Source organism: Ochotona princeps, chromosome 24, assembly GCF_030435755.1.
Source record: "Ochotona princeps isolate mOchPri1 chromosome 24, mOchPri1.hap1, whole genome shotgun sequence".
Taxonomy (NCBI): domain Eukaryota; kingdom Metazoa; phylum Chordata; class Mammalia; order Lagomorpha; family Ochotonidae; genus Ochotona; species Ochotona princeps.
The window spans coordinates 8,799,081-8,822,668 of NC_080855.1; the positions used below are offsets into that span (position 1 = coordinate 8,799,081).

The 23,588-nt window shown below is 51.9% G+C and overlaps 2 protein-coding genes and 1 pseudogene across 6 annotated transcripts in view; 1 reads left to right on the forward strand and 2 right to left on the reverse strand.

Moving 5' to 3' along the window:
- Positions 1-7,705, reverse strand: part of ABCA3 (ATP binding cassette subfamily A member 3) — a 30,939-nt gene extending 23,234 nt beyond the window's left edge. The window contains exons 1-3 of the mRNA XM_058680351.1: positions 7,445-7,705; positions 1,953-2,156; positions 83-169 (exon numbers count right to left, since the gene is read on the reverse strand). Coding sequence (XP_058536334.1) covers positions 83-136 — 54 coding nt within the window. The 5' untranslated portion in view covers positions 137-169; positions 1,953-2,156; positions 7,445-7,705. The remainder of the gene's footprint in view (positions 1-82; positions 170-1,952; positions 2,157-7,444) is intronic.
- A 169-nt stretch (positions 7,706-7,874) lies between these two features.
- The window catches only part of LOC101527717 (ATP-binding cassette sub-family A member 17-like), a 68,842-nt gene continuing 53,128 nt past the window's right edge, over positions 7,875-23,588 (forward strand). The window contains exons 1-6 of one of the 5 annotated variants that reach the window (XM_058680347.1): positions 7,875-7,992; positions 14,095-14,182; positions 14,504-14,765; positions 17,860-17,987; positions 19,383-19,548; positions 22,397-22,656. In XM_058680347.1, coding sequence (XP_058536330.1) covers positions 14,129-14,182; positions 14,504-14,765; positions 17,860-17,987; positions 19,383-19,548; positions 22,397-22,656 — 870 coding nt within the window. In that variant the 5' untranslated portion in view covers positions 7,875-7,992; positions 14,095-14,128. Of the gene's footprint in view, positions 7,993-8,533; positions 8,611-14,094; positions 14,183-14,503; positions 14,766-17,859; positions 17,988-19,382; positions 19,549-22,396; positions 22,657-23,588 lie in introns of those variants that run through there. The other 4 variants (XM_058680348.1, XM_058680346.1, XM_058680349.1 and 1 more) reach the window with 4 other exon arrangements.
- On the reverse strand, positions 9,598-10,056 carry LOC101532137 (mitochondrial import inner membrane translocase subunit TIM14-like; annotated as a pseudogene).

Here is a 23,588-nt window from a genome sequence, read left to right on the forward strand (position 1 = left end):
CGAGGGAAAGCGGAGCCAAGGGTGAAGCAGCCGAGCGCTCCCGGCCCAGCACAGCCGCCGCCCTCCGTGGGGCCAGACCCACCTGCAGGGTATAGTTCTTCCAGAGCAGCAGCGCCAGCTGTCGGAGTGCAGCCATCTTCTCCAGGGGCGGGGCAGGGGGTGGTGGGCACTGGAGCCAAAGACAGCACATTTACTCTCTGACCCACAGAGAACTTGCTACCAGCAAACGCCCCACTTGGGTGGACGAGTCCTCTTCCTGACCAGTCTACGCTCAACTCACAGAGAGCCAGGGGATGAATAGCCCACTGGGTGTCCTTGCTGTGGGGGAGCCGGATGCTCAGGCTTGCTATGGGGGGCCCAGGAGAAGGACCAGGCAGAGGGAGTGGAGGATGGGCCACCTCCACAGGACTAAGAGCCAAGCTCTCCTTTCCTCTACCACTTGCCAGAGCAAATGCATTCCCTCCAAACCCCAAACTACATACATTTAAACTTGGAGTATCATGTAGGAGGAGAAATCAGAGATGCCCAGACGAGTGATGGCAGCATTTAGATTCACACAGGTATCATTTGTCTGCAAACCCACCTCAGCAGAGTTCACACCCGGGACAGAGACCTGAACTGGGAGTTAGATGCGAACCTGCCAGAGAGGATTTTGGAACCCAGGAAACCAAAGCCGAGGGAGCAGAGGCAGGTGGCAGGCTAGGAGAGGGAGGGGAGGTGGCCACGGAGGAGCCCTGGCGCGGATCCTGCTCGGGGCGCTGTTTGTGACGGGCCACGGGAGGAGCCCTGGCAGGGACCAAGCTCGGGGCGCTGTCTGCGACGGGGCCACGGACAGAGTGGAGCCCTTCCCCATCTGGCCTCCTTCAGGTGGAGAAAGGCTCAGCAACTCACTGCGGAAGGGTTTCGGGTCCGGTTATTCAGCTCTGCATCCATGGTAAGCCCTGACCTAAGGCCACCTCAGTCATGTGCAGCGTGCATGGCCTCGGGAAAGCCTCTCTTGCAAACAGGCACAGACACGAGCCAGAAGCCCAGAGCCCAGGCACGGCTGGCTGGTCCCTAAAAGCGAGCCTTCTTTCTGGCGGCTCCAGGCATTGGGCATCGTCTCCCTCAGGGTGGGCAGTCCGCTGGCAGGGTTGGTGTCAGCTGGACCATGCACATCTCCCATGCCTGCATCCCAGTCCAGAGACGCCTGGCCCACCCCTCTCCCCTACATCCTGCAAAGCCCGGGGCGGCAATGAGGACTTGGAGCTCCCAGCTCCCTGCCTCCGGGCCCTTGTAAGCAGGTGGGACTGAGCCAGCAGATGGGAGTCCCCTCTCTCTAAGAAACTTTTTTATGGAAAGATAATAGCTATGGACATGTCTCTAGTACTACTGAAAAATCCTTACCTTAAGAGCAGCCAATAAATGCTGGGAGAAGTCACAATTGAAAAAAATTATTTCAGATTAATTTAAAATATGAATTTTAATGAACCATCCAGCTCAAAGGAAATGAAAGCTAGCACAGTAGGCAGCAGTACACAGCGGCAGCCTTAATCAACTGCCCCACCTGTTTTAAAATCAACGGGATAAACCTCTGTCTTGAAAGTCACCACAGACTGCTGATAAAGCAGCGGCAACCCACGAACCACGCAGAGGCCTGTGGCTTGGGAACAGCTCCCGGGACTGGTCTAGGCAAAGAAGGGAAAGCGGCAGTGCCTGGGGACCGGCCATCCGCAGCAAGAGCTGTCCAGATGCGGGCAGCTGGCCCAGCCAAGATGAGCCCTCTCCCTCTACCAGCAGGGTGGGAAAAGGGGCCGTTGCCCAAACACGGTCTCTGCTCAGAGAAATTGGTGACTTCCTTTCCCGCAACAGCATTTCCCCCACTCCCGTGCTGCCTAGGGCCAGGCCGAGGGGGTGGGCACACGGCCTGGCCGCCACCTTCCCCACCCAGGCTGTGACACAGCTTCACTGACCTGATTCCTGAGGGGCTCCAACAGCCGGTGTCCCCACAGGGCTATGGCAGGACTGGCTGGACGGCAGCGGCCCTGCACAGAGGGCTCCGGGGCGGGGCCAGCGAGCCTCTGGAGTGCGACAGGGTGGTTCTGTGGTGTGGGACAGCTGAGGCCTCCAGGGACATGTGGAGGAACCGGAACCTCCCGGGCATGACTCTCCGGCACCTGTGGGAAGACGCAGGGCACTTACGTGACTTGGAAATGATCACAAAGCATCTCTTACCCAAGTTAGGGAACAAAAGAGCAGGACAGACAGCCAGGGAGCTGGCACTCAGAGCAGCCAGGAGCCACGCAAGGGACATGGCTGGGACACAGACGCCCCCGTGGCAGCTCTCGGTGGGCACCCGGGAGACACTTCTGGGGGCGCACTGCAACTTTGCCAGCCTCTGAATTTGGCTCTGGTTTCTGGCATGCTCCGCCTTCACCAAAAGGAAGCATGTGACTCACAGCTCCACAACAGGGAAGCCATGAGGTTGGGATCTGAACCTTGACTGGTTAAAAACCGTGCTCTTAATCACCACATCACCGCAGACAGCAACTGTCTCGGGGCAAATCCCACATGCGGCTCCCAGAACATCAGCAAATCCCAAGGCCACATGCAGCCCCTCAGCCTACCACCTCATGAGCCTTTATCTAGGCCTCACCCCAAGGTAGACTTGAAATCTGTTGTTTGAGCAAAAAAAAAAAAAAAAAAAAAAAAAAAAAAAAAAAGCATCCAAAAGAGGAAATCCCAGAATTACAAAATCTGGAAAGCTCTCTGGTTATGAAAGAACATGTACACGCAGATAGGAAGTAAAGTTTCTTCAGACACTCCACACAAGCATGCGAGGTCGTCAGAGGTGGCCATGGCCAGCCTCCAGAGCTGTTCCCTGCAGCGCCAAGGCCAACAGGAGGGAGCCGCCTGCCAACGCCGCCCCCCAGGCACCTCAAGAGCACCTCCGAGAACTCCTGCTGGAGAGGGCTCACTTCCCGCCTCCCAGGGCCACAGGCGGGAAGGGGAAGGCAAGCGCTCCCTCCTCCTGCCAAAGAGCCTGTTTGCTTGTGGTTAAGACATTAAATATTACACAAGTCCTTGAGTAGTTCACGGGTCGGTGTATAGGTGAGCAATTGACTGGGTGCAGAGTGTGCACACGTTGTGGACTGCCAATCTCTGAGAAGGCTCTGCTTGGGTCCCAGAATTCCTCCAGAGCCACAGTCCTGCCAGCTCATGGGCACCTGTGAGTCGGTACTGCACCGCAGTGGAGAAGCCCTGATGCCAGCACCTGATACTGAACGTGTGCTCCTCCTACTATTTCTTCCATCACAAGCTTGAATTTGACACCCAATTTCTATGTGTCCATGTAATTTTTTAAAAATCTGCTTATTTCATTTTACTTGCAAGGCAGGGAGACAGAGGGAGAGATTGTCCACCTGGTGGTTTTGTTCCTAAGTACCTCCAACAGCCAACACCAGGTTCCCCCGGGTGGCAGGGAGCCAAACACTACTGCCTCCAAGGATACATGTTTGCCAAAAGCTGGATGTGGGACAGAGGTGGGACTCAACTCCAGGCACCCCGAGATGGCAGAGCGGTGTCTCAAGTGGTATCTTAGCTGCTGTGCCAGTGGCCCACCCCTCTATGTGCCCATTCAAACACAGCTGTTACCTCTGGACACATGGTGCCGAGTGCTGGTCACGCTCCCCTTGGGTCCCTGGCAATGAAGACAAGATGAGAACAGGGTCCCATCATGTCAGGTGTGCCTGCTGTGCCCCAAGCCCAGGCACTCCTCCCACCACAGACACCACCAGCAAGGCCTGGGCGATGGCATGTGCGGGGTGGGGGCCTTAACAGAGCCACGTTAGACGTCCCGATGCCACCCTGCTCATCGCCACAGCTGTAAAACACAGATGGCCTATCAGGAGGTGCTGGCTAGACTGAGGACCTCAGGGAAGTCTATTAGGAGGTGCTGGCCAGGCTGAGGGACCACCTCAAGAAAGTCTATCACCAGTTCTCAGTAGCCTCCATGATCTTTAAGATATATGACACAACGCGTTCATGCCACAAACATTTCCCAAGTATACCGCCACCGAGGTGGTGTTCTCACTTCAGGGAGTGAGCGGTCCCCAGGGACATGGGGCGCCCTGGGACTGCTGTGATGTAAGCTCAGTGTCACAAAAGTCTGGAAACAGGAATGACATGTGTGACCCTGGAAGGTGGCAGCCCCGTTGCTGACTCAGGAAGCCAGGCCCAGCTACCGGCAGTCGGCCAGGAAGGGCACCAGAGGATCACGGAGAACTCAGTGGAGGGGAGGGACATGGACTGATGTGCTGCTCAGTGGGGCATGAGCCAGAAAGAGCCGACCTAGCTCACGCTGCCATGCTGAGGGGAAAGCTGAGTCCCTCGCAGTGCGCGTGGTGCTGCAAGGTGTATCCAGTTTGTCTCCTGGCATCAGTCTGGCTGCTGTGGGCATCTGGGGAATCAACTAGTGGATGGAAGATCTCTTTTCATGCCTCTTTATCTCCCGCCTTTCAAATAAATTAGGTTCTTCAAAGTGTATCACAGGAAGGCTTTCATTTTGGATAGGCAGGTGTGTGGAACAGCTTTGGTCCCACTAACATGCTGGGAAATTTGTTCACGTAGTTTTCTCCTTGGATCCCTGTCAAAGGCCCCCAGCAGCATGAATCCATGTCCATAACGCCAGGGCGGGCCCGGGTGGAGGTCTACTCACGCCAGGGGTATCACCTTGCTAGGACCCCACGACTCTGAGGTTACTGCGAAGCATCGGGCAGGGGGTGGAAAGGTCTAGGTCCAGCGGGGGACGTGGGATGCAGGCTGCTGTCCACTAGCCTACCTGTGGCTGTAGCCTCAGTTCCACTGCCGCCCACTGGCTGCTCAGCATCTTGAGGTGCAGGGCAGGAGGGAGCGAGGTGGCACAGGTCCCAGGAGAAGTTACCATGGCTCCTGTAGCTCACGACGGGCTCTCAGGGAGGCCCTCCCCGTCATAAACACCTGCCAGCTAGCCAGGCCTGCCTCCCTCCCATGAAGTGTGGGCCTTCAGTGTATCTGTCTGCCCAGAGGGTCACACACCTGCTTGTCACTCCCAGGGCTACCCCCTGGGCACTAAGCTTGGTTTCAGGAACTCTTCAACCTGGCTGCACAATCTCCTATCAGAGGGCCTCGACTAGTCCTGGCTCCACTTCCAATCCCAGGTTCTGGCTGACACAACAGATGGCAACCGAAGTATTCAGGCCTGCTACCCACGTGGAAGACCTAGCTTGAGTCCCACACTCCTGGCTGTGGCCTGGCCACCTCGTGCCTATGGCAGATATTTGGGGAGTGAACCAGAAAATGGAAACTCTTTTTTAAACATTTATTTGTTATTTGAAAGGCAGAATTACAGCAATGTCTACTATCTGTTCATTTGCCCAAATAACCTCAACAGTACATCTATGTCTGGCAGGAGCCCAAACTCTGGGGGCATCTTTCACTGCTTTCTCAGGCTCCCAGATGGGAGGCTGGCACTGCAGGTGGGAGCTTTACCCACCACGCCATACTGCTAGTCCCTGGAAGATTTCTTCCTGTAGGTTTCTCTCTGCCTTTCAGACAAAATGGAATTCGGTAACTAAGGAGGAAGACAACGGCCCAGGCCTGAGGTCCCAGAGATGGTGGGCTCTGGGTGCCCGCAGAAACCTGCCCGCACGTTACGCAGCATGCAGCCTGGGCTGGAGCCACTCTCGTTCAACCTGGGCACCTGGGCCAGTGGGACACGGTGCTCACTGCACGTCAATAGTCTAGGAAGGACCCATCCCTGTACCTCACCCTGAGGTCCCTAAGGATCATTTCCATGCACACAGGCTGTCTGCAGGCAGGAGGCCTCCCCCTGGCAGAACAGGCAAGTGTATTCCTCCCGGGGGGCAGGGCTGGCTGGTGGGAGTCCAACCTGGGTCAGATCCGCTACCATGAGCAGCCTGGTTCACACACCACCTGAGGCCAACGGTTGCCTTGGAAAGAGCTGGCACTGTGCTGCTTCAGTCCTGCGGGTTGCTTGTCAGGGCAGCAGGACAACAATTTTGAGAGGGAACAGTGTCATTCTGCCTGTCAGATCAAGCAAGTGGGGAACTCAGAATTCTCTGTCAGTTCAAGAGCATGTGGGGTGAGGGACAGCTTCCACCTGCTTCCTTTCCTCTTGTATCTCTAGCAGACAGACTTTCTAGAACAGTCTTTGTCTTCCTAAGTTTATAAAAGGCATTCACAGGGGCTGGTGCCCTGGCACACTGGACTAAGCCTCTGTCTGTGATGCCAGCATCCTACACAGGCACCAGTTCAAGGCCTGGCTGTCCCCTGCTGATCCAGCTGTCTGCTAACATGCCTGGGAATGCAGAGGATGGCTCGAGTCCTTGGGCCGCTGCTCCCAACCTGGGAGACCCAGAAGAAGTTCCCGGCTCCTGCTTTGGACTGACTCAGCTCTGGCCACGGTGGCCATTTGGGGAGTGAACCAGCAAAAGGAAGATCTCTCTCTGCCTCTCCTCCTCTTTAACTATGCCTTTCAAATAAAGATAAAATGGTAAAAAGTGCATCAACTTTCTGAAAAAAAAAAAAAAAAAAGCAACAGTTCTTAGGACAGAGTGGAGGGCAAGCCCTTGCACAGTGCCTGGTCTGCACAGTCACCTGTGGGTTGACACTACAGGATTCCTCCAGTCCCTGTCACGTGCCCCGCACCAGGGAGACCCAATCCACATCTTCAGGGGCAAAACCTGCAAGCCCTGAGGGAGCAGCTTCCACTGTGTGTCATCCACAAGGCGCTGCAGAGGGCCGCTCACCCCAGCATCCATGGGGGAGGCACCTGGGGTGCCCCTGGGAAGCAGCCAGCAGACAGGTGCCTGCACTGACCATGGGCACGGAACAAGCAGTCCTGAGGACGGCGGAGGACTCTTCCACCTGCACCTGCGGCCCCCAGGCCCACCCGGGGGGGAGCCTATCGGAAACTCACACCACTGAGGGCACAACGGAGGAGCAAGTGGAACACCTGGAGGCCTCCCTGCCCCTCATTCAGGAACCTGTGCAGGGGTGAAGCTGGCCGCCCCCTGGCCCTGCCTTGCCCAGGCCAGGGACGCCGGCGCCATGCCAGGCCCCGCCGCACGAAGGCCAGCGCCCTTCTGCGATAAGGCTGTCGGTCAGCCTCCCGGCCCTGCACAAAGGGCTCCTCGGGGCTTCAGTCCCCGCCAGTACAAGTTTCTGCGGCTGCTCCTGTCCGCAGTGAGGCGGACACACCCAAAGCCCCCCGAATCCGAACAGCCCGGCGGCGGGGGCTGCGAGATGCAACCCGCAAAGACTCCGCGCGGGCTGGCGGGGCTGAGGTGTGCCAGGCTGCGGGAGAGGATCAGAGCGGGCAGAGCCGGCCGGGCGGGGAAGCGGCCCCGGAGCCGCGAGCCAGCCCGGGAGCGAGCGCGCGAACAGGGGTCCCGGCGGCACTCACCGACGCTCAGCGCCGGGCGGCGGCCGACACGCGCGCCTTTCGCAGCGTCCCTTCCCTCGGCACCCCTGGTTCCGCTCCAGCCCTTCGGGGCTGCGACGGCCGGCGGGGACAGCTGCTAGGCCGCCCTGGCGGAGACGGGGCAGCTCCCACCGGCGACCGGCCGACGCACGGGGCGGCTCCCTCTCCTGCAGGAGGCGGCCCGGCTCGCGCGTGCGCAGACCGTCGCCCCTGCAGGTGCATCGCCACCCCCGGCGGGCTCAGCCCCGCGGGATCTGCGCCTGCGTAGGGCTGCGTGCCTGCTCGCAGTCCGACAGGGAGAGCGCTCCACGGCGCGTGCGCAGCCGGCCGCTCCTGCAGGCACACCGCTCCCGCCCGCCCGCTCCGCCGCGCCTGCGCAGTGGCCGCGCCTGTGGCGTGTCCCGCAGGAGCGCGCGGCCGGGTTCCCGCGTGAAGAAGGGTGCGAGATGCCCGCACTGCCAAGAATCCCATGGTCCATATGTTTTTCTGAGCAATGGACGCAGTCACTTCGGCACATTTGACATCTCTTGGTAGTTTTTCCATTTCCCCTTCCTGGCTGTCTTTCCTAGGCCTCTTGTTTGGCCTGGCTATGAATTCTTGTCACCTAGGACAGAGAGAAACCTTCTGGAAACCAGCCCTCGTGGGGGGCCTTGAGTTCAGGGAGGCCTGACGCCATTAGTTATGGCCATGTGGGGTCGCCGTGGTCAAGAGGGTCCCCAAGGTGAGGCCACCTCAGGCCAAGAGGGCCCCAAAGGGTCGGGGTGTACTCAGGAGGGACTGGGGTGGGGGAATTCGGGGTCGGTTGCCGCAGAAGGGTGGGAGGCGGGGGTCACCTCAGGGTTGAGTCCCAGAAGAGGGAATGGGGGTGGCCTGCAGGTGGTCAGGGCATGCCTTGAGGAGCAGGATGGGGCAAGAGCCACCTCAGACAGGAGGGTCCCCGAGAGAGGAGCCGGGGGCCCCTCAGGCAGGGAGGGCGCCCCTCCGAGGAGCTGGGGAGCCGGGGGCGCGCGGCCGGGGGCTCGCGGCCAACAGTCTCCGCGGGCCGGGCCGGGTGGTCTGTGTGCTCCGAGGGGCTCCCCGGCCGCGTCCCCGTATTCCTGACACCGCCTGGCTTCAGATTCTGGCCCGGCGTCTTTGCTGGTGTACAGGTGTCGTTTTATCTCTGTGAACCTCAGTTTCCCTATCCCTGAAGTTGAAATGGGAACAGTAGTAATAATAGAAAGCTTAGAGGTGTGTGTTTGCGGGTGGCTGTGTGTGGCGCGCTGCCTGGCACAGAAGTGGGAAGTGGTAGTGCGGCCTGTGAGTCGGCCCCACTGGCTTTTCTCTGCAGTCGAACCCCACCCCGCCCGCACGTCCAGCTCCTCGTGGCTAGACCCCTTCCTGGTCTGTGCTGTCTGTCGCAGGGTTTCCCTTGAAGGGGGAGAGTGAAAGTAGCCCAACAGTTGCTGAGTACAGATGCGGTGTCTTTGCTCTTAACTCTGCCAACATGCCCGCTGTTGGAATTATTATTGGTTATACTCATAAGCGTCGAGGCAGAGGAAGTGTGCCGTACAGATTCCAGACTCTGGAAATTGTTGCTTGTAAGGAGCTGGATGCTTCGATGCTGTCCAACAATCGGTCAAAAGGCATCACATTGTGTCCGATGCCCACTGCTGACCAGAATACACAGCAGCGCCAGAGGCCGCATCCCCAGCCGGAGGCTGAGTGTGCAGGATGTGTGACAGTCACCCCGCAGAGCTGTAGCAGGACTTCAGCTCAGATACTCGATTGCCTTCATATAGTAGAAATACTCAGATGTGCCAAAGAAATTGCCTGTTAAAGAATTCAAACTACAAGACGAAGCAGCTTTTTGTGATGCCCACCATCCCCTTCCTTGAAGTCTCTGTGGGCATGGGTTTGTGAAATACACTTCTTAAGGTTTCCTCTTCATTTGCACATATATGGGAGGTACTTGAAGACATCTGTGAAAAAGCAAAATCAAAGACATTTTATTCTGATGTAAAATTTTTTGAAATCCATGCCTATCTTTTCATGTGGTACACGTCCATGAATGTTTTTTGTGTAACTCTGAGTTATTTTATTATGAAAAGCTGTTGCCCGTGTATACACATGCTGATATGAACTTCTGTTTATGTTTATTTTTTAGCTTGACCCAGTAAATCTTTAGCCTCATTGGTTTTGACTGTGAAATGAGGAGATCCTTTCTTCTCTGGGTCATTTAAGAGCATAATTTGTCCGTGTGCATTTCTTATTTTTCCTTTATTGGCAGTTGGGCTTACACCTAATATTAATGCTGCTTCTCATTTTATCATCTTGGGTTCAAGTCTACCTCTGTAATAGCCAGCACTAAAGGTGGATTTTAGTAGACTTTGTAAAACTTGTTTTGCTTGAGGTTCCATTGGCTTGATAGCTTGCGACATAGAAGGGCCTACAAATCCTGCAGCAGTAATGGTCAGTCCAGCTGCTACCCTTGTACTGGCCATGGCTTGGGCTCAGTTCCCCTGCCTTCACTGGGAGCACGCCACATCTCAGGACGAAGGCCTTGGCCACCAAGCAGATGCCCTTCCCAAAGCTAGGACCCGCCAGCAGCAAATGAAATTCTTTTAATTTTCAACTTAATTGAAATTGTGGGTTTTTTTTTTTAAGATTTATTATTATTGGAAAGCGGGATATACAGAGAGGAGGAGAGACAGAGAGGAAGATCTTCTATCCGATGTTTCACTCCCCAAGTGAGCCACAACGGGCCGGTGCTATGCCGATATGATGCCAGGGAACCAGGAACCTCTTCCGGGTCTCCCACGCGGGTGCAGGGTCCCAAAGCTTTGGGCCGTCCTTGACTGCTTTCCCAGGCCACAAGCAGGGAGCTGGATGGGAAGTGGAGCTGCCGGGATTAGAACCGGTGCCCATATGGGATCCCGGGGCTTTCAAGGCGAGGACTTTAGCCACTAGGCCACACCGCTGGGCCCCTGAATTGAAATTGTTTTGATTCAATTATCCACAGACTTTCGAAGTACCCTTATTGGCCTATTGATGTATATAGCATTATTTCATGTTTTTTCCATAAATGGTATTCTGTAGGTGTTATTTTCAAGTTTTCTTTTCAGCTGTGTAAGATGGATGGTTGTAACCCCGGCTCCGGGGCAGGGGATTTTGCGTGGAGGGTGGGATTCCAGCTGGGAGGGGCCAGAGGGCTTTGCAGGTGTGCCGCAGGTGTCTGCCTTAGGCTGCCTTGGCTTTTTTTCAAAGGGAATTTATTGCTGTTTATGTAATTTGGTTTATTAGTTTCATTGTGGTTTCTGGGTCATAGCCGGGCTTATTAAAAGAACTAACCCTGAGGATATAAAAATATTTACTCAGGTTGTCTTTCACTGCCTTCATAATTAAATTTTTATGTGTTTACACATTTATATATCTGGTATTATTTGCTGACATGAGCTAACCAATTTTCTTAATACTAAAACTATCATCGTTTCTCAATACAAAAACTAATCGTTAAAATTTCAGCTTGCATATACTAAACTCCATTCTTCCTGGTTATTTTTAGTTCTGTAAATTTTGACTGACACAGAATTATGTAACTACTACCACAACCAAATCCAGACACAACCCTCCGGAAGTTTACTTGTGATGTCTGTGTCGTCAGCCTTTCCTGCCACGTCCTAGCAACCACTGATTTCCTCCTGTAGTCCTACAGCTTTGTGTTTTCCAGAACGCTTCGTAAACTAAGTCATGGATAATGCCTTAAACCTATGAGTAAGGAAAAAATATTTGTAGACCAGTAGTACGTTCCTCCTCCTTTAAGAGCAGAATTCATTAGAAGTAGTGTATCAGCTTGTGATTTATTCATAGATTGAGCACATTTGTAGTAATTACAAGATTTCTGTAATTGTTTGTGTCCAGATTCTTGTGGGAAAAAAAGTTTTCACTTCTCTTGGGCAAAAGCTTAAGATTGGGATTGTTGAGTTGTATGATAAACATACATTTAGCTTGATAAGAAACTGCCAAGTGTTCTCCATGGTGGAGAGCTTTTACATTCCCGCTGGCACCGTGCTCTGTACCTTAAGCCATGAATTACTAATTAATTCTGATAGCCAAGGGGCAGGATTTAACCGTGGTTTAAATACGCATATCTCTAATGACTGATGATATTGAGTGTCTTTCTGTGACCCTGCTTGGATATATCCTTTTTGGTCAAACATCTTCAGATCTTTTTCCCATTTTTAAAAAATTGGTTCTTCGCTTTCATGTTGTTGAGTTTTGACAGTTCTGTATTGTGGTTTGACTTTGTCAGATAAATGTTTGCAAATATTTTTTGACAGTCAGAGGCTTGTCTTTGTTCCCTAAGGAGTATGTTTTACCAAGCAAAGGGTTTTAATTTTGCTCAATCCTAGGGCCCGGCGGCGTGGCCTAGCGGCTAAAGTCCTCGCCTTGAAAGCCCCAGGATCCCATATGGGCGCCGGTTCTAATCCCGGCAGCTCCACTTCCCATCCAGCTCCCTGCTTGTGGCCTGGGAAAGCAGTCAAGAACGGCCCAGTGCATTGGGACCCTGCACCCGCGTGGGAGACCCGGAAGAGGTTCCAGGTTCCCGGCTTCGGATCGGCGCGCACCGGCCCGTTGCGGCTCACTTGGGGAGTGAATCATCGGATGGAAGATCTTCCTCTCTGTCTCTCCTCCTCTCTGTATATCTGGCTGTAATAAAATGAATAAATCTTTAAAAAAAAAAATTTTGCTCAATCCAGTTTACCATTTTTTCCTTTAAGCTGTGATGCTGTGTTTAAGGAATATTCACAGGGCTATTCTCATACGTTTTCTTTAAGAAGTTTTATTATAGTGGTTGGTTTTGCATTTATGTCTGTCATCCATTTTTAATTACTCTTTTCTTTAAGATATATATATATATATATTTATTGGAAAGGCAGATTTTTTAAAGCTTTATTTTTATTTTTATTGGAAAGGCAGACTTACAGAGAGGAGAAAGAGAGAGGAAGATGCTGTATTTGTTGTTTCACTCCCCAAGTGACTGCAGTGGCTGGATCAGAGGCAACCTAAAACCAGGAGCCAGGAGCTTCTTCCGGGTCTCCCACGCAGGTGCAGGGTCTAAGGCGTTGGGCCGGCCTCTGCTGCTTTGCCAGGCCACAGGCAGGGGCTAAGTCAGAAGCAGAGCAGGACATGAATTCATGCCCATATGGGATGCTGGCGTTGCAAGATGTTTAGTTTGTTGAGCCACGGTATTGACCCCCCCCAAAAAAAATTTTTTTTTAAACTTATCTATGTGGCCTGTTGTGGTGTCTCAACAGACCAATCTTCCACCGGCAGTGCTAACTTCCCATATGAGCACTGGATCTAATCCCAGATACTCCACTTTTGATCCAGCTCCCTGCTAATGATTTAGGAAAGCAACAGAGGATGACCCAAGTACTTGGGACCCTGTGCCTGTGTGGGAGACTTAGAAGAGGAAGAGGCTCCTGGCTTTGGATTGGTGCAGCTCTGGCCATTTTGGCCGCTTGGGGAATGAATCAATGGATGGAGGATCTTTCTCTCTGCCTCTTCTCCTCTCTGTATATTTGACTTTGCAATAAAAATAAAATAAGTCATAAAAAAAAGAATGCCTGAGTGCCTGGGCCTCTGCACTCACATAGGCCTCAGTTAGCTCATAGCTACAAGATCCTGTAGTGTGCTTTTCAAGCTTTTCAAGCTTTTCAAGCTTTCAGCATCCGAAATTATGTTCATTCACATGTCTGTCCAACTTACAGAGCGGAGGGGATGTTAGCTGAGGTGAGGGAGACCATAGAATAATGTGTATTTTGAGCAACATGACTAGGCCAATCTGGTCATGTCAAGATTGAGATGAGGGACAAACACCATGTTATTGAAGGCTCAGCCTCCAGGTGCTCATCCCATAGGGGCACATTCTGCACCGGGCCCTAGAATAACTCTTTTTTTTTTTTTTAAGATTTATTCATTTTATTACAGCCAGATATACACAGAGGAGGAGAGATAGAGAGGAAGATCTTCCATCCGATGATTCACTCCCCAAGTGAGCTGCAACGGCCGGTGCGCACTGATCCTAAGCCGGGAACCAGGAACCTGTTCCGGGTCTCCCACGCGGGTGCAGGGTCCCAGGGCTTTGGGCCATCCTCAACTGCTTTCCCAGGCCACAAGCAGGGAGCTGGATGGGAAGTGGAGCTGCCGGGATTAGAACCGGCGCCCATATGGGATCCCGGGGCTTTCAAGGCGAGGACTTTAGCAGCTAGGCCACGCCGCCAGGCCCCCTAGAATAAATCTTAAAAAAAAAAAAAGATTGAGATGCAATGTTGTAGACACAGGTTAGGGCTGCAGGCTGGTGGTGAAGACTTTTGGAACTGTCAGCATGTGGCTGGATTGCAACCTGAGTGAGCGGAGTGAGGTCACCTCAGAAGTTCTGGAAGGGGGAATCTTCGCAGGCTGTGTCCTGGGCACTTGATGTTTGGGGGGTGAGGAAGGTGGAAGGGTCAGAGACAAAGAACGCAGCAGCTGACTGAGGAAGCGTGGACAAGCAGAATGTTCCGAAGTCACACAAGTAGAAGGAATTTTAGAATGACAAGGTTTCCTTGTCATTTCTGTCTCATGTGATATTCCCATTTGTTTCCTAGCTGGTGAGCTGAGCCCGCCTCTTCACCAGAAAAAATGGCAGCGTTCAAGAAGCTAAAACTTCTTCTCTGGAAGAATTTCATCTTAAAGGTGGGTACAGGGGTCTGGGGGGTCAGACAGCTCCTCGGAAAGCACCGGATGCTCGAGGCGATTTGGTCTCTGGTGAATAAAGGGTGGTTTCCTATGCTCAAAGCATGTTTCCATGGTGCTGTTATCAACCTGCATTGTGAAAGATGACATCATTGTTACTGATGTGCTGCAGCTGGTGTTATAGAAATGCTGAATGCAGATGCTTTTTAGCTACTTCTCATTCTGGGTACCCCTCTGCCCCTTTATGTGTTACACGAGGAAGCTATAGGGTGGTTTTCACTTGTGTTTGTATCTAACCTGTAGCTTTTGTGTTTGTTCCAGAAGCGGAAGACCCTGGTCTCGATCCTTGAAATCTTGATGCCGTTTCTGTTCTGTGGAATCATACTGTATCTTCGTTGCAACAGTGTCTCAAGAAAAAGGGCTCCATCTAACTACAGTGCTTTTGATATCAGCACACTGCCAGAATTCTTCTACAATTACCCTCAGAAAAGTGTACTTCAGCTGGCCTACATCCCTTCCAAGAGTGAGACGCTGAGGACCATCACGGAGAGGGTGAAGCAGTCCTTCGATGTGGACTTGGGAGGTGAGACAGGGCAGGGAGGGACGGGGAGCAGTGTGAAGTTCAAGGTTGTCCATTTTTTCCTGTGGATTCTGAGTCTGGGCTTTCCACAGTCGCAAGTCCTGGAGTTAGAAGTTAGCAGATCCGTCCATGTGGCACTTTATTCTTTCAAGCAACACACTGGAGACATTTCTTTGCAGCACAATGTTAGCTATTAAATGTTTGTTACGTGTGTTTGTGTGTGTTTTAAAGATTTATCTGTTTTTATTAGAAAGGCAGATTTACATAGAGAAGGGGATAGAGACAGATCTTCCATCTGGTGGTTCACTTCCCAAGTGGCTGCAGTGGTTGGAGCTGAGCTGATCCAAAGCCAGGAGCCAGGAGCTCTTCTGGGTCTCCCACGCGGGTGCAGGGTCCCAAGGCTTTGGGCCATCCTCTTCTGCTTTCCCAGGCCACAAGCAGGGAGCTGGATGGGAAGTGGGTGGAAGCTGGATGGGAGCTGGATGGGAGGCAGGGCCCCCCGGGTCTTGGAAAGCTTGGCAGGATTTAGGTGTTCTGCAGGTGCTCTGGCCTGTCCTTCCGTGTGCCTGCGTGTAAGCCAGATGCAGACTTTTTTTTATAATTACTACAATTATTATATGCGATTGTAGAAGGGATCTAATAATGTAAGAATGCTCCAGAAAGATCATGAAAAATTGAATTAAAGGATAAGTTTATCTTACTGAAAGAAATTTTGAAATTTGTGTGTTTTCTTAATAATAAGCACTTTCCATGAACATATTGAAGTTCTTTTATGTGGCTATAAAGTAGAAAAGAAAATTCTCTTTTCCTACCTTAGCACCACTCAATGGGGACAATGTGTTGAATGGTCCTCCCTGAAATCCTGGAATACTGCTCTGATTTAGTTACCTTAAAAGGGATTGCCACATTAAAAAACCAAAAAACACAGAAAGATCTACAGTGGAAAACTGAAAAGAGAGTTGATATGTGAAAGTTGCTGAACAAGCAGTTTGAAATGGAAAGGTGTGGACCTGGCGCCGTGGCCTAGCCGCTAAAGTCCTCGCCTTGAATGCCCCGGGATCCCATACGGGCACCGGTTCTAATCCCAGCAGCTCCACTTCCCATCCAGCTCCCTGCTTGTGGCCTGGGAAAGCAGTCGAGGACGGCCCAAAGCCTTGGGACCCTGCACCCGCGTGGGAGACCTAGAGGAAGGTCCTGGATCCTAGCGTTGGATCAGCGTAGCACCAGCCATTGCGCTCACTTGGAGAGTGAATCATCGGAAGGAAGATCTTCCTCTCTGCCTCTCCTCCTCTGTGTATATCTGATTTTGCAATAAAAAATAAATATAAAAAAAAGAACTGGAAAGGTGTTAGGTTTCAGGGGTAAGGGCTCTCCGGGCCCTTGGGGGTCGGGAGGCCCTCAGGTGACCAGGCCTTGAAGGTCTGCAAGTCAGCAAGCCAGACTGAAGTGCCTTGAAGACGGGGCTGGAGACCTGGGAGCAGCAACCGTATCGAGAGCCTCGGGCCTTGTTAAAATACTTTTATTTCTTCTTAATGCAAAAGGCCGTCCATCAAACAGATTTTAGGGGGAAAAAAGTTATGCGGTTTAATTTACTATTTGTTTGAGATCCACAGAGAGTGCTGCCACCTCTGGTTCACTTCTCAGACGCTCCCAACAGCCAGGGCTGGCCTGGGCTGAAGGCAGGAGCCAGGACACAGTCCATTTGCCACAGGGACCCCAGGGACCCCATTTCTGGAGGAACTGCTGTTGCTCCTTGCCAGGATGTGCACCAGCAGAGAGCTGGAGTCAGAGGCTGAAGTCCAGCACTGCAATGTGGGGTGCAGGTCTCTAAGCTGCCACTTGGGGTACCTGCTTCTGTTACATGTTCTACAAGACATGTCTCTGGAACTGTAACTAGGAGGAAGTAGTATCTAAAAATTGAGGAGGACAAAGATGAGCAAAGGAAATGGAGACACAGCAGGATTAAAGCTGGGTTTTGGAGTTAGCAGTGATGAGTCAAGGGACTGGGTATTTGGTGTCAGTGTCTGGGACGCCCCGGTCCACGCTGCCAACTTTATGTTCAGTTCCACATCCATGTGGGTTCCGGGAGCACTCAAGTTGTCTGCTGCTTTCTTAGGCACATTAACTAATTAGATCAGAAGTGGATCAGCTGGGACTCCAAGCAGTGCTCACATCTCAGGCAGCAGGTTAACCCTCTGTGTCACACTGCTGGCCTCTACATTACCTTTTAAAAGATTATTTATTTTAATCGTTGTTTTTAGTTTTTATTTCTTTACTTGAGAGACACTGAGGTGGGGGGAGATTTCCCCATGCACAGGTGCACTCCCTAAATGCCTGCTGCCGCTGGGACAGCCTGGGCTGAAGGCAGGAGCCCAGGGGAGGGAGCGGCCTACCAGTGTGCATATCAGCAGGGTAAAGGCGGAGTGGCCAAGGTTTAAAGCTGCACACTCCACTGTGGTAACGCAGGTGGCAGTTTCACGGCTATACCAAGTGCCTGCTTCTAAGCAGTTTTAGACAAAGAAAGGATTTCTGCCTGCTGGTTCACTCTCCCAGTGGCTACAACAGACAAGCCAGGAGCAAGACGCTTCACCTGGGCCTTCCCCATAGACACAGGGGCCCAAGCACGTGGGCCATGTTGCTCTGCTTTCCAGGTCATTATCAGAGGTCTGGATCAGAAGTGGAGCAGCTGGGACACCAGTGAACCCCCACATGGGATGCTGAGGTCGGCATCGGTGGCTTCACCAGCTGTGCCACAATGCCCCTGAGCGCAGTGTTTAAGAAACCACAAAGCTCGTTCTGTGTCTCAAACCTACGTGAAGTGGGACTTGAATTCTTTTCTTCCCTCACATGACTTCCTTAACTTCAGTTCCTGGGAGCACAGACTTCCCAGTTGGAGTTCTGAACTGGATGATGAGAGCCCTGTCTCTCAGCCTGTGCACCTTGCTCTCTGTTGACTCACACCCTCTCTCCTGCTGTGAGTGCAGGGTAAGTGGGTGAGTGAGTGCAGGAGTGAGCTGGCACTCCCCAGGGAGAGAGGAAGTATTGGGGCAGGTTTGATTTCAGACTAGCCACACACTAATCAGATTTTTCTCTGTAGTTCTAGGTTTCCCTTCGGTGCCTGTGTTTGAAAATTTCATAATTAAGGAACAAAAGGCTTTCTACATTTTGACAGGAATCGTTTTTCACCATAGATTCATTAACAACAGCGAACCTTTGCCACTTGTGGTAAGAACATGTTTCTCTAACAGTCTCCTTGAGAGACCCACCCTTCCTGTCCATGCATCTGACACGTCCCTCCATTTCCCTCTGCGGCAGTTCGGCCATCTCACTCCCAGAGGGGATGAGAGGATGGACCCCTTTTGTGGCTTACAGCCTAGACTAGTTTTCAGAGTCTTGACAAGAACAAGCATCCATACTGAGAGACCAGGACGCCAACACCTGTCTGAGTCTGGACTCTACAACGCACTAGCTATGTAACCCTGGAGGAGTTACAGCTCTGAGCCTCAGTGTCCACAGTGGGGTGCTATGGTGGGTATTCGCCCCCAGCTGACAGAGCTGTTAGGAGAAACAAAGAGCTTATGCCTATAAAAATACTTAGAGGAATTTTCCAGAGAAATTAGTTTTTGTGGTCATTATTACTAACGTCACAGACTTCAAAGATGGTGGATCTCTGTGTTTATTCAAAGAAAAATCAGAACCCAAGAATATTTGATTTATGTTTGGAGATGAAAAAACCCCTCACACATAGCTTTTGTACTGTGTAGATGATCTTTATTTTTTAATATTTTTTTTCCTAAGTTTTATTAGAAGGGCAGATTCACAGAGAGAAGGAGAGACAGAAAGATCTTCTGTCTGCTGCTTCATTCCCCAAATGGCCACAACGGCCAGAGCTGAGCTAATCCAAAGCCAGGAGCCAGAGCTTGTTCTGGGTCTCCAACACGGGTACAGGGTCCCAAGGTTTTCTGCCATTCTTGACTGCTTTCCCAGCCCATAAGCAGGGTGCTGGACGGGGAGTGGAGCTGCCGGGACATGAAACAGTGCCAACATGGGATCCCGGGAGTTGCAAGGAGAGAGTTCAGCCACTGAGCCATCACGCCGGACCCTGTGTTGGTCTTTTGGTTACTTGTGAGAATTTGGATGTAATGTGGGTAGGTGAAGAAAGAGGTTAATAGAATAGACACCAATATTTTTCAAGGACTTAATGATGCCTGGCCCACTGTAGGGAATGTCTCATTTACTCCTACGACAGTCTGAGACGAGCTCTCTTGTTATTATCCCCAGTTCATTGTAGGGCAGATAGAGGCACAAAGATAAAATTAACTTTGCCAAGGTGACGTGGGACTTCAATGGACAGTTATGGGCTTAGACAGGTTGCTTGGATGCAGAGCCCCAGCTCTCATCTCCTGCAGCTCTCCCTGCCTCATCCCAGATCTCATCCCTGCAGCTGTCTCTGCTGCGGCTCAGGAGCCCGTGCTGCTTTTCCAGAACAGTCACAGGAAGGACACCCCAACGTGGCCCCTGCCAGTGTAAGCCCTGGCCCCAGGCACGGCTCTGCTGTGTCTTAGGATTGCCGCACCCCAGGACCTCAGGACAGAATGAGCCTCTCTTTCTTCTTCATAGGTGAAGTACACCTTGCGCTTCAGTTACATCCAGAGGAATGTATTGCCAGTCAAGAATTTGTTTGTTTTGCGTGATAACCCTGAAGGCTGGTGCACATCCTTCCTTTATCCTCCAAATCCACGCCAAGAACCACGGGCATTCACGCAGGAAGATGGAGGAAACCCTGGTAAGGAAGCCCCCTCCCCTTTATCCCACCACTTGGTCCAGCCGCATGTCTCTGCTGATATTCTGTTGTCGTTTTTCCTGCCTGGATACTTGCTGAACTCATGTTTCACCGGAGGCTGAAGAAATAGCGTTTCCAAAAGTGACCTTCAGTAAAACACTTGTGTTCTGAAGTGAGCTAAAGCAGATCTGACTGTAAAGATTTTGCTTGAAGGAAGGGTAGGAGCGTTCTACAGGAACAAGAAATATGAACCCCTGCCCTAGGCTAATGTGTGTAGGAACTTCTCCTGTTTATAGAAAAGTATATGACGAGCAGGTGGTTGGCTTAGTGGTTAAGATGTGATTTGTAATGCCCACGACCTGTGTCAGCAGGCTAGGGTTCACATCTCTACCCTCTGGTGGGCTCACTGTTCCAGTTTCCTGAATTTTACACCAACGTTTAGGCCCCTACCACCAATGGGTGAGACCAGAACAAGCTCCTGGCTCTTTGCTCCTGACCCAGCCCTGGTCATTGCAGCCATCTGGGGAGTGAACCAGCAGGTGGAAAGTATCTCTCTCTTCCTCTCTCTCTCTCTAACTCTGGATTTCAAATAAATCAACAGAAAAAGCATTAAAAAAGAACTCCGTTTGTTGAGAAATGTACTGATGGGCCAGTGTTGGTGTATTGGGTTAAGCCATTCCTAGAATGAGTTAGAGTGCCAGTTTGAGTCTCGGCTACTCTATTTCCAGCTCCCTATTCATGTGCCTGGGAAGGCAGCAGAAGATGGCCCAAGTGCCTGGGTTCCTGCCCAATGGGACACCCAAACCCAGCTCCAGGCTCTTCTACTCAGCTCAGGCTGCTGTGACTATTTAGGAATGAACCAGTCTCTGTCTCCCCTACTTGCCATCATAACACATACACAAACACAAACACGCACGCACACAGATTGTAACCGCCTTTAGATCAACTAAGCTCCAGCAGTTGTGGATATTTGGGGAGTGAACCAACATATGGAAGATCTTTCTCTTTCTGTCTCGCCTTCTCCCTATAGAGAATATAGATTTAGAATAGATTAAGAGAATATAGAATATATATTTATTCTGTCAAATAAAAATCCACTTACCCAGAGGGTTGGGATTTCCCCAGGAAGGGAAATGGGATTTCCATTGTCCAGTGTGGTCCTGGGACATGGAGTGTGGTACTGAGGCATGGAGTGTGGTCCTGGGACATGGAGTGCGGTCCTGGGACATGGAGTGGTCCTGGGTCATGGAGTGTGGTCGTGGACATTGGAGTGTGGTCCTGGGACATGGAGTGGTTCTGGGACATGGAGTGGTTCTGGGATATGGAGTGTGGTACTGAGGCATGGAGTGGTCCTGGGACATGGAGTGTGGTCCTGGGACATGGAGTGTGGTCCTGGGACATGGAGTGGTCCTGGGACATGGAGTGCGGTCCTGGGACATGGAGTGGTCCTGGGACATGGAGTGGTTCTGGGACATGGAGTGGTCGTGGGTCATGGAGTGTGGTCCTGGACATTGGGTGTGGTCCTGGGACATGGAGTGGTTCTGGGACATGGAGTGGTCCTGGGACATTGGGTGTGGTCCTGGGACATTGGGTGTGGTCCTGGGACATGGAGTGGTTCTGGGACATGGAGTGTGGTCCTGGGATATGGAGTGGTCCTGGGTCATGGAGTGTGGTCGTGGACATTGGGTGTGGTCCTGGGACATGGAGTGGTTCTGGGACATGGAGTGGTCCTGGGACATGGAGTGTGGTCCTGGACATTGGGTGTGGTCCTGGGACATGGAGTGTGGTCCTGGGACATGGAGTGTGGTCCTGGGACATGGAGTGGTCCTGGGACATGGAGTGTGGTCCTGGGACATGGAGTGTGGTTCTGGCACATGGAGTTGGTCTCAAGGCTGGTGCTGTGGCCTCTTTCATGCTGTCCCATGGACTAGCTGTTCCTTCTGCTCCTGCATCCTTCTCTGAACGTGAAAGATAGCCTTGACCGTGGTTCTCTCGTAGCAGCCCGCTCCCTGCCATGGACAGGGGTCTGGCTGGATCTGACGGAGCAGACACCTGTGTGTGTCATGGGCATGCGTCCTGCATCACTGCTGCCCTCTGTCCTCTACAGTGAGGGTCCTCTACCTGACTGAAAATCCCTGAGTTCATCTTCTCATGACAGACATGCTCTCCAACTCACATTAGGTTTGTGGTACCCCTCTTAGTGAGGGATTTAAGGGTACAGCCTCCAGGCAACTAACTGTCCTAGAAAAGATTCACAGTACCCCCACCAACAAGAATCGGCAGTAGTTTCCAGAGCTCATTATTTCCAGCAATTTATTTTTCCCTTTTCCGTCTTGACAGTGTGAGTGGGGGGGTCCACCAGGATCAAGGCCATCCAAAGGCCATCCATGGTCATCACTGCTCCAGTACTACTTCACCCTGACTCGCCCACGTTGGGGACTGGCCAGCCTGCTTGGAGGTGGAGTCAGCATCTCGTACAAAACTCCCAAACCAGGGATCTTGGTCTTTTTGAAAAGCCAGTTATTCTGTTGAAGTGCAGGTCGCCTGTGACGTGGTGTGGAGTGTGGCAGCAGTGCCGACTCAGAGACAAGTCATTTAGCTGCTTCCAGGGTACACTCTGCCCAAAGCCTGAGCCCTAAAGGGAAGTTCTTATCCTGCAGATGTCTCCCTCAGACCCATGGCTCTGTGTTGCCACCTTCTCCCCGTGAATGTCTGGTCTATAGGGAATGCCTTTCCTAATGCCGCCTTGTCCGTCAGAACGACTTAGCCGGACTCCATCTGAGTCATCTGTTTTGCGTCTTGTGCCTTTTTAAAGAGTTTCTTGTGCTTGAGGTGTGCTGTTTTCTTACAGGATACAACAGAGAAGGCTTCCTGGCCATACAGCATGCTGTGGACAAAGCCATCATGTGGCAGCATGCCCAGACCGCGGCAGTCAGCCTGTTGGACAGCCTTAGCGTGCTCCTGAAGAGATTCCCTTATGGACCCTTTATCCAAGACAAGTTCTTCCTGGTTCTCCAGAATGATTTCCCGCTGCTCCTCATGCTCAGCTTCATCTGTTTTGAGCTCATTATCATCAATTCCATTTCACTGGAGAAAGAGAGAAAACTGAAGGTAACTCTTTCTCCTGTCCCAGAGCGGTGCAGACACTGCTCGCGAAAAATCACCCAAGTAGGAACGAGCTCCAGGTTGAATTTAACTTGAAGCACCCTCGCTTTGCTTATGGACTGGAACTGTCCAGCCCCACTGTCCCTGGATGGCAAGAATACTGTCCCCCCCCAGCAGGAAGAGTACTGTCCCCCCGGGAAGAGTACTGCCCGCCGAGGGAAGGTGTAAAGAAAAGGCTTGTGAGTGGTGAGCCGGTGCATGGGCGGTGGCATGGTGAGGCTGTCGGTGGCGCGATGCAGCGGCCTTGCTGTAATGATAGATGTAGTGAGACCCTGCGCTCACTGGGACACTCTGCACCTGTGGAAAACCCCGGGAAACCAGGATTTCCTATTGTGTTCCTGGACTTCCCTCTCAGTTTCCAGATTTGACTGGAGATTCACCTAACAAAGAAGTGCTGACAGGTGGTGGGTATCAAATGCTTGACTTTTTCATCAGATTGATCATGTTTTCTATTTTATCCTTTAGTCTGTTCTGTAGAGAACAGAGCACTCTTAAAAGAAAAATTTCAATTCTAACCATCAATAGAATTTAAATGAGAACCCAGTAAGTGTTTAGGTTCAGTTTTTTAAATGATTATTTGAAAGAGAGTCACTGAGAGAGAGGGAGGGAGAGAGAAACAAATCTTCATCCGCTGGTTCACTCCCCAAATGTCTACAAGAGCCAGACTGAAGCCGGAGTCTCCCCATGTGTGCAGAGGCTCGAGCACCGTGAACCTCTCCCGTTGCTCTCCCAGGGCCTATCAGCAGGGAGTGGGATCAGAAGTAGAGCCATGGGGACCTGAACTGGCGCCCATGTGGGACTTGGCTGTCACAGCAGTGGCTTCACCCATCACACCGTGATGCCAGTCCTAAGAGGTTTATTTTTATCTTCAGAACCAC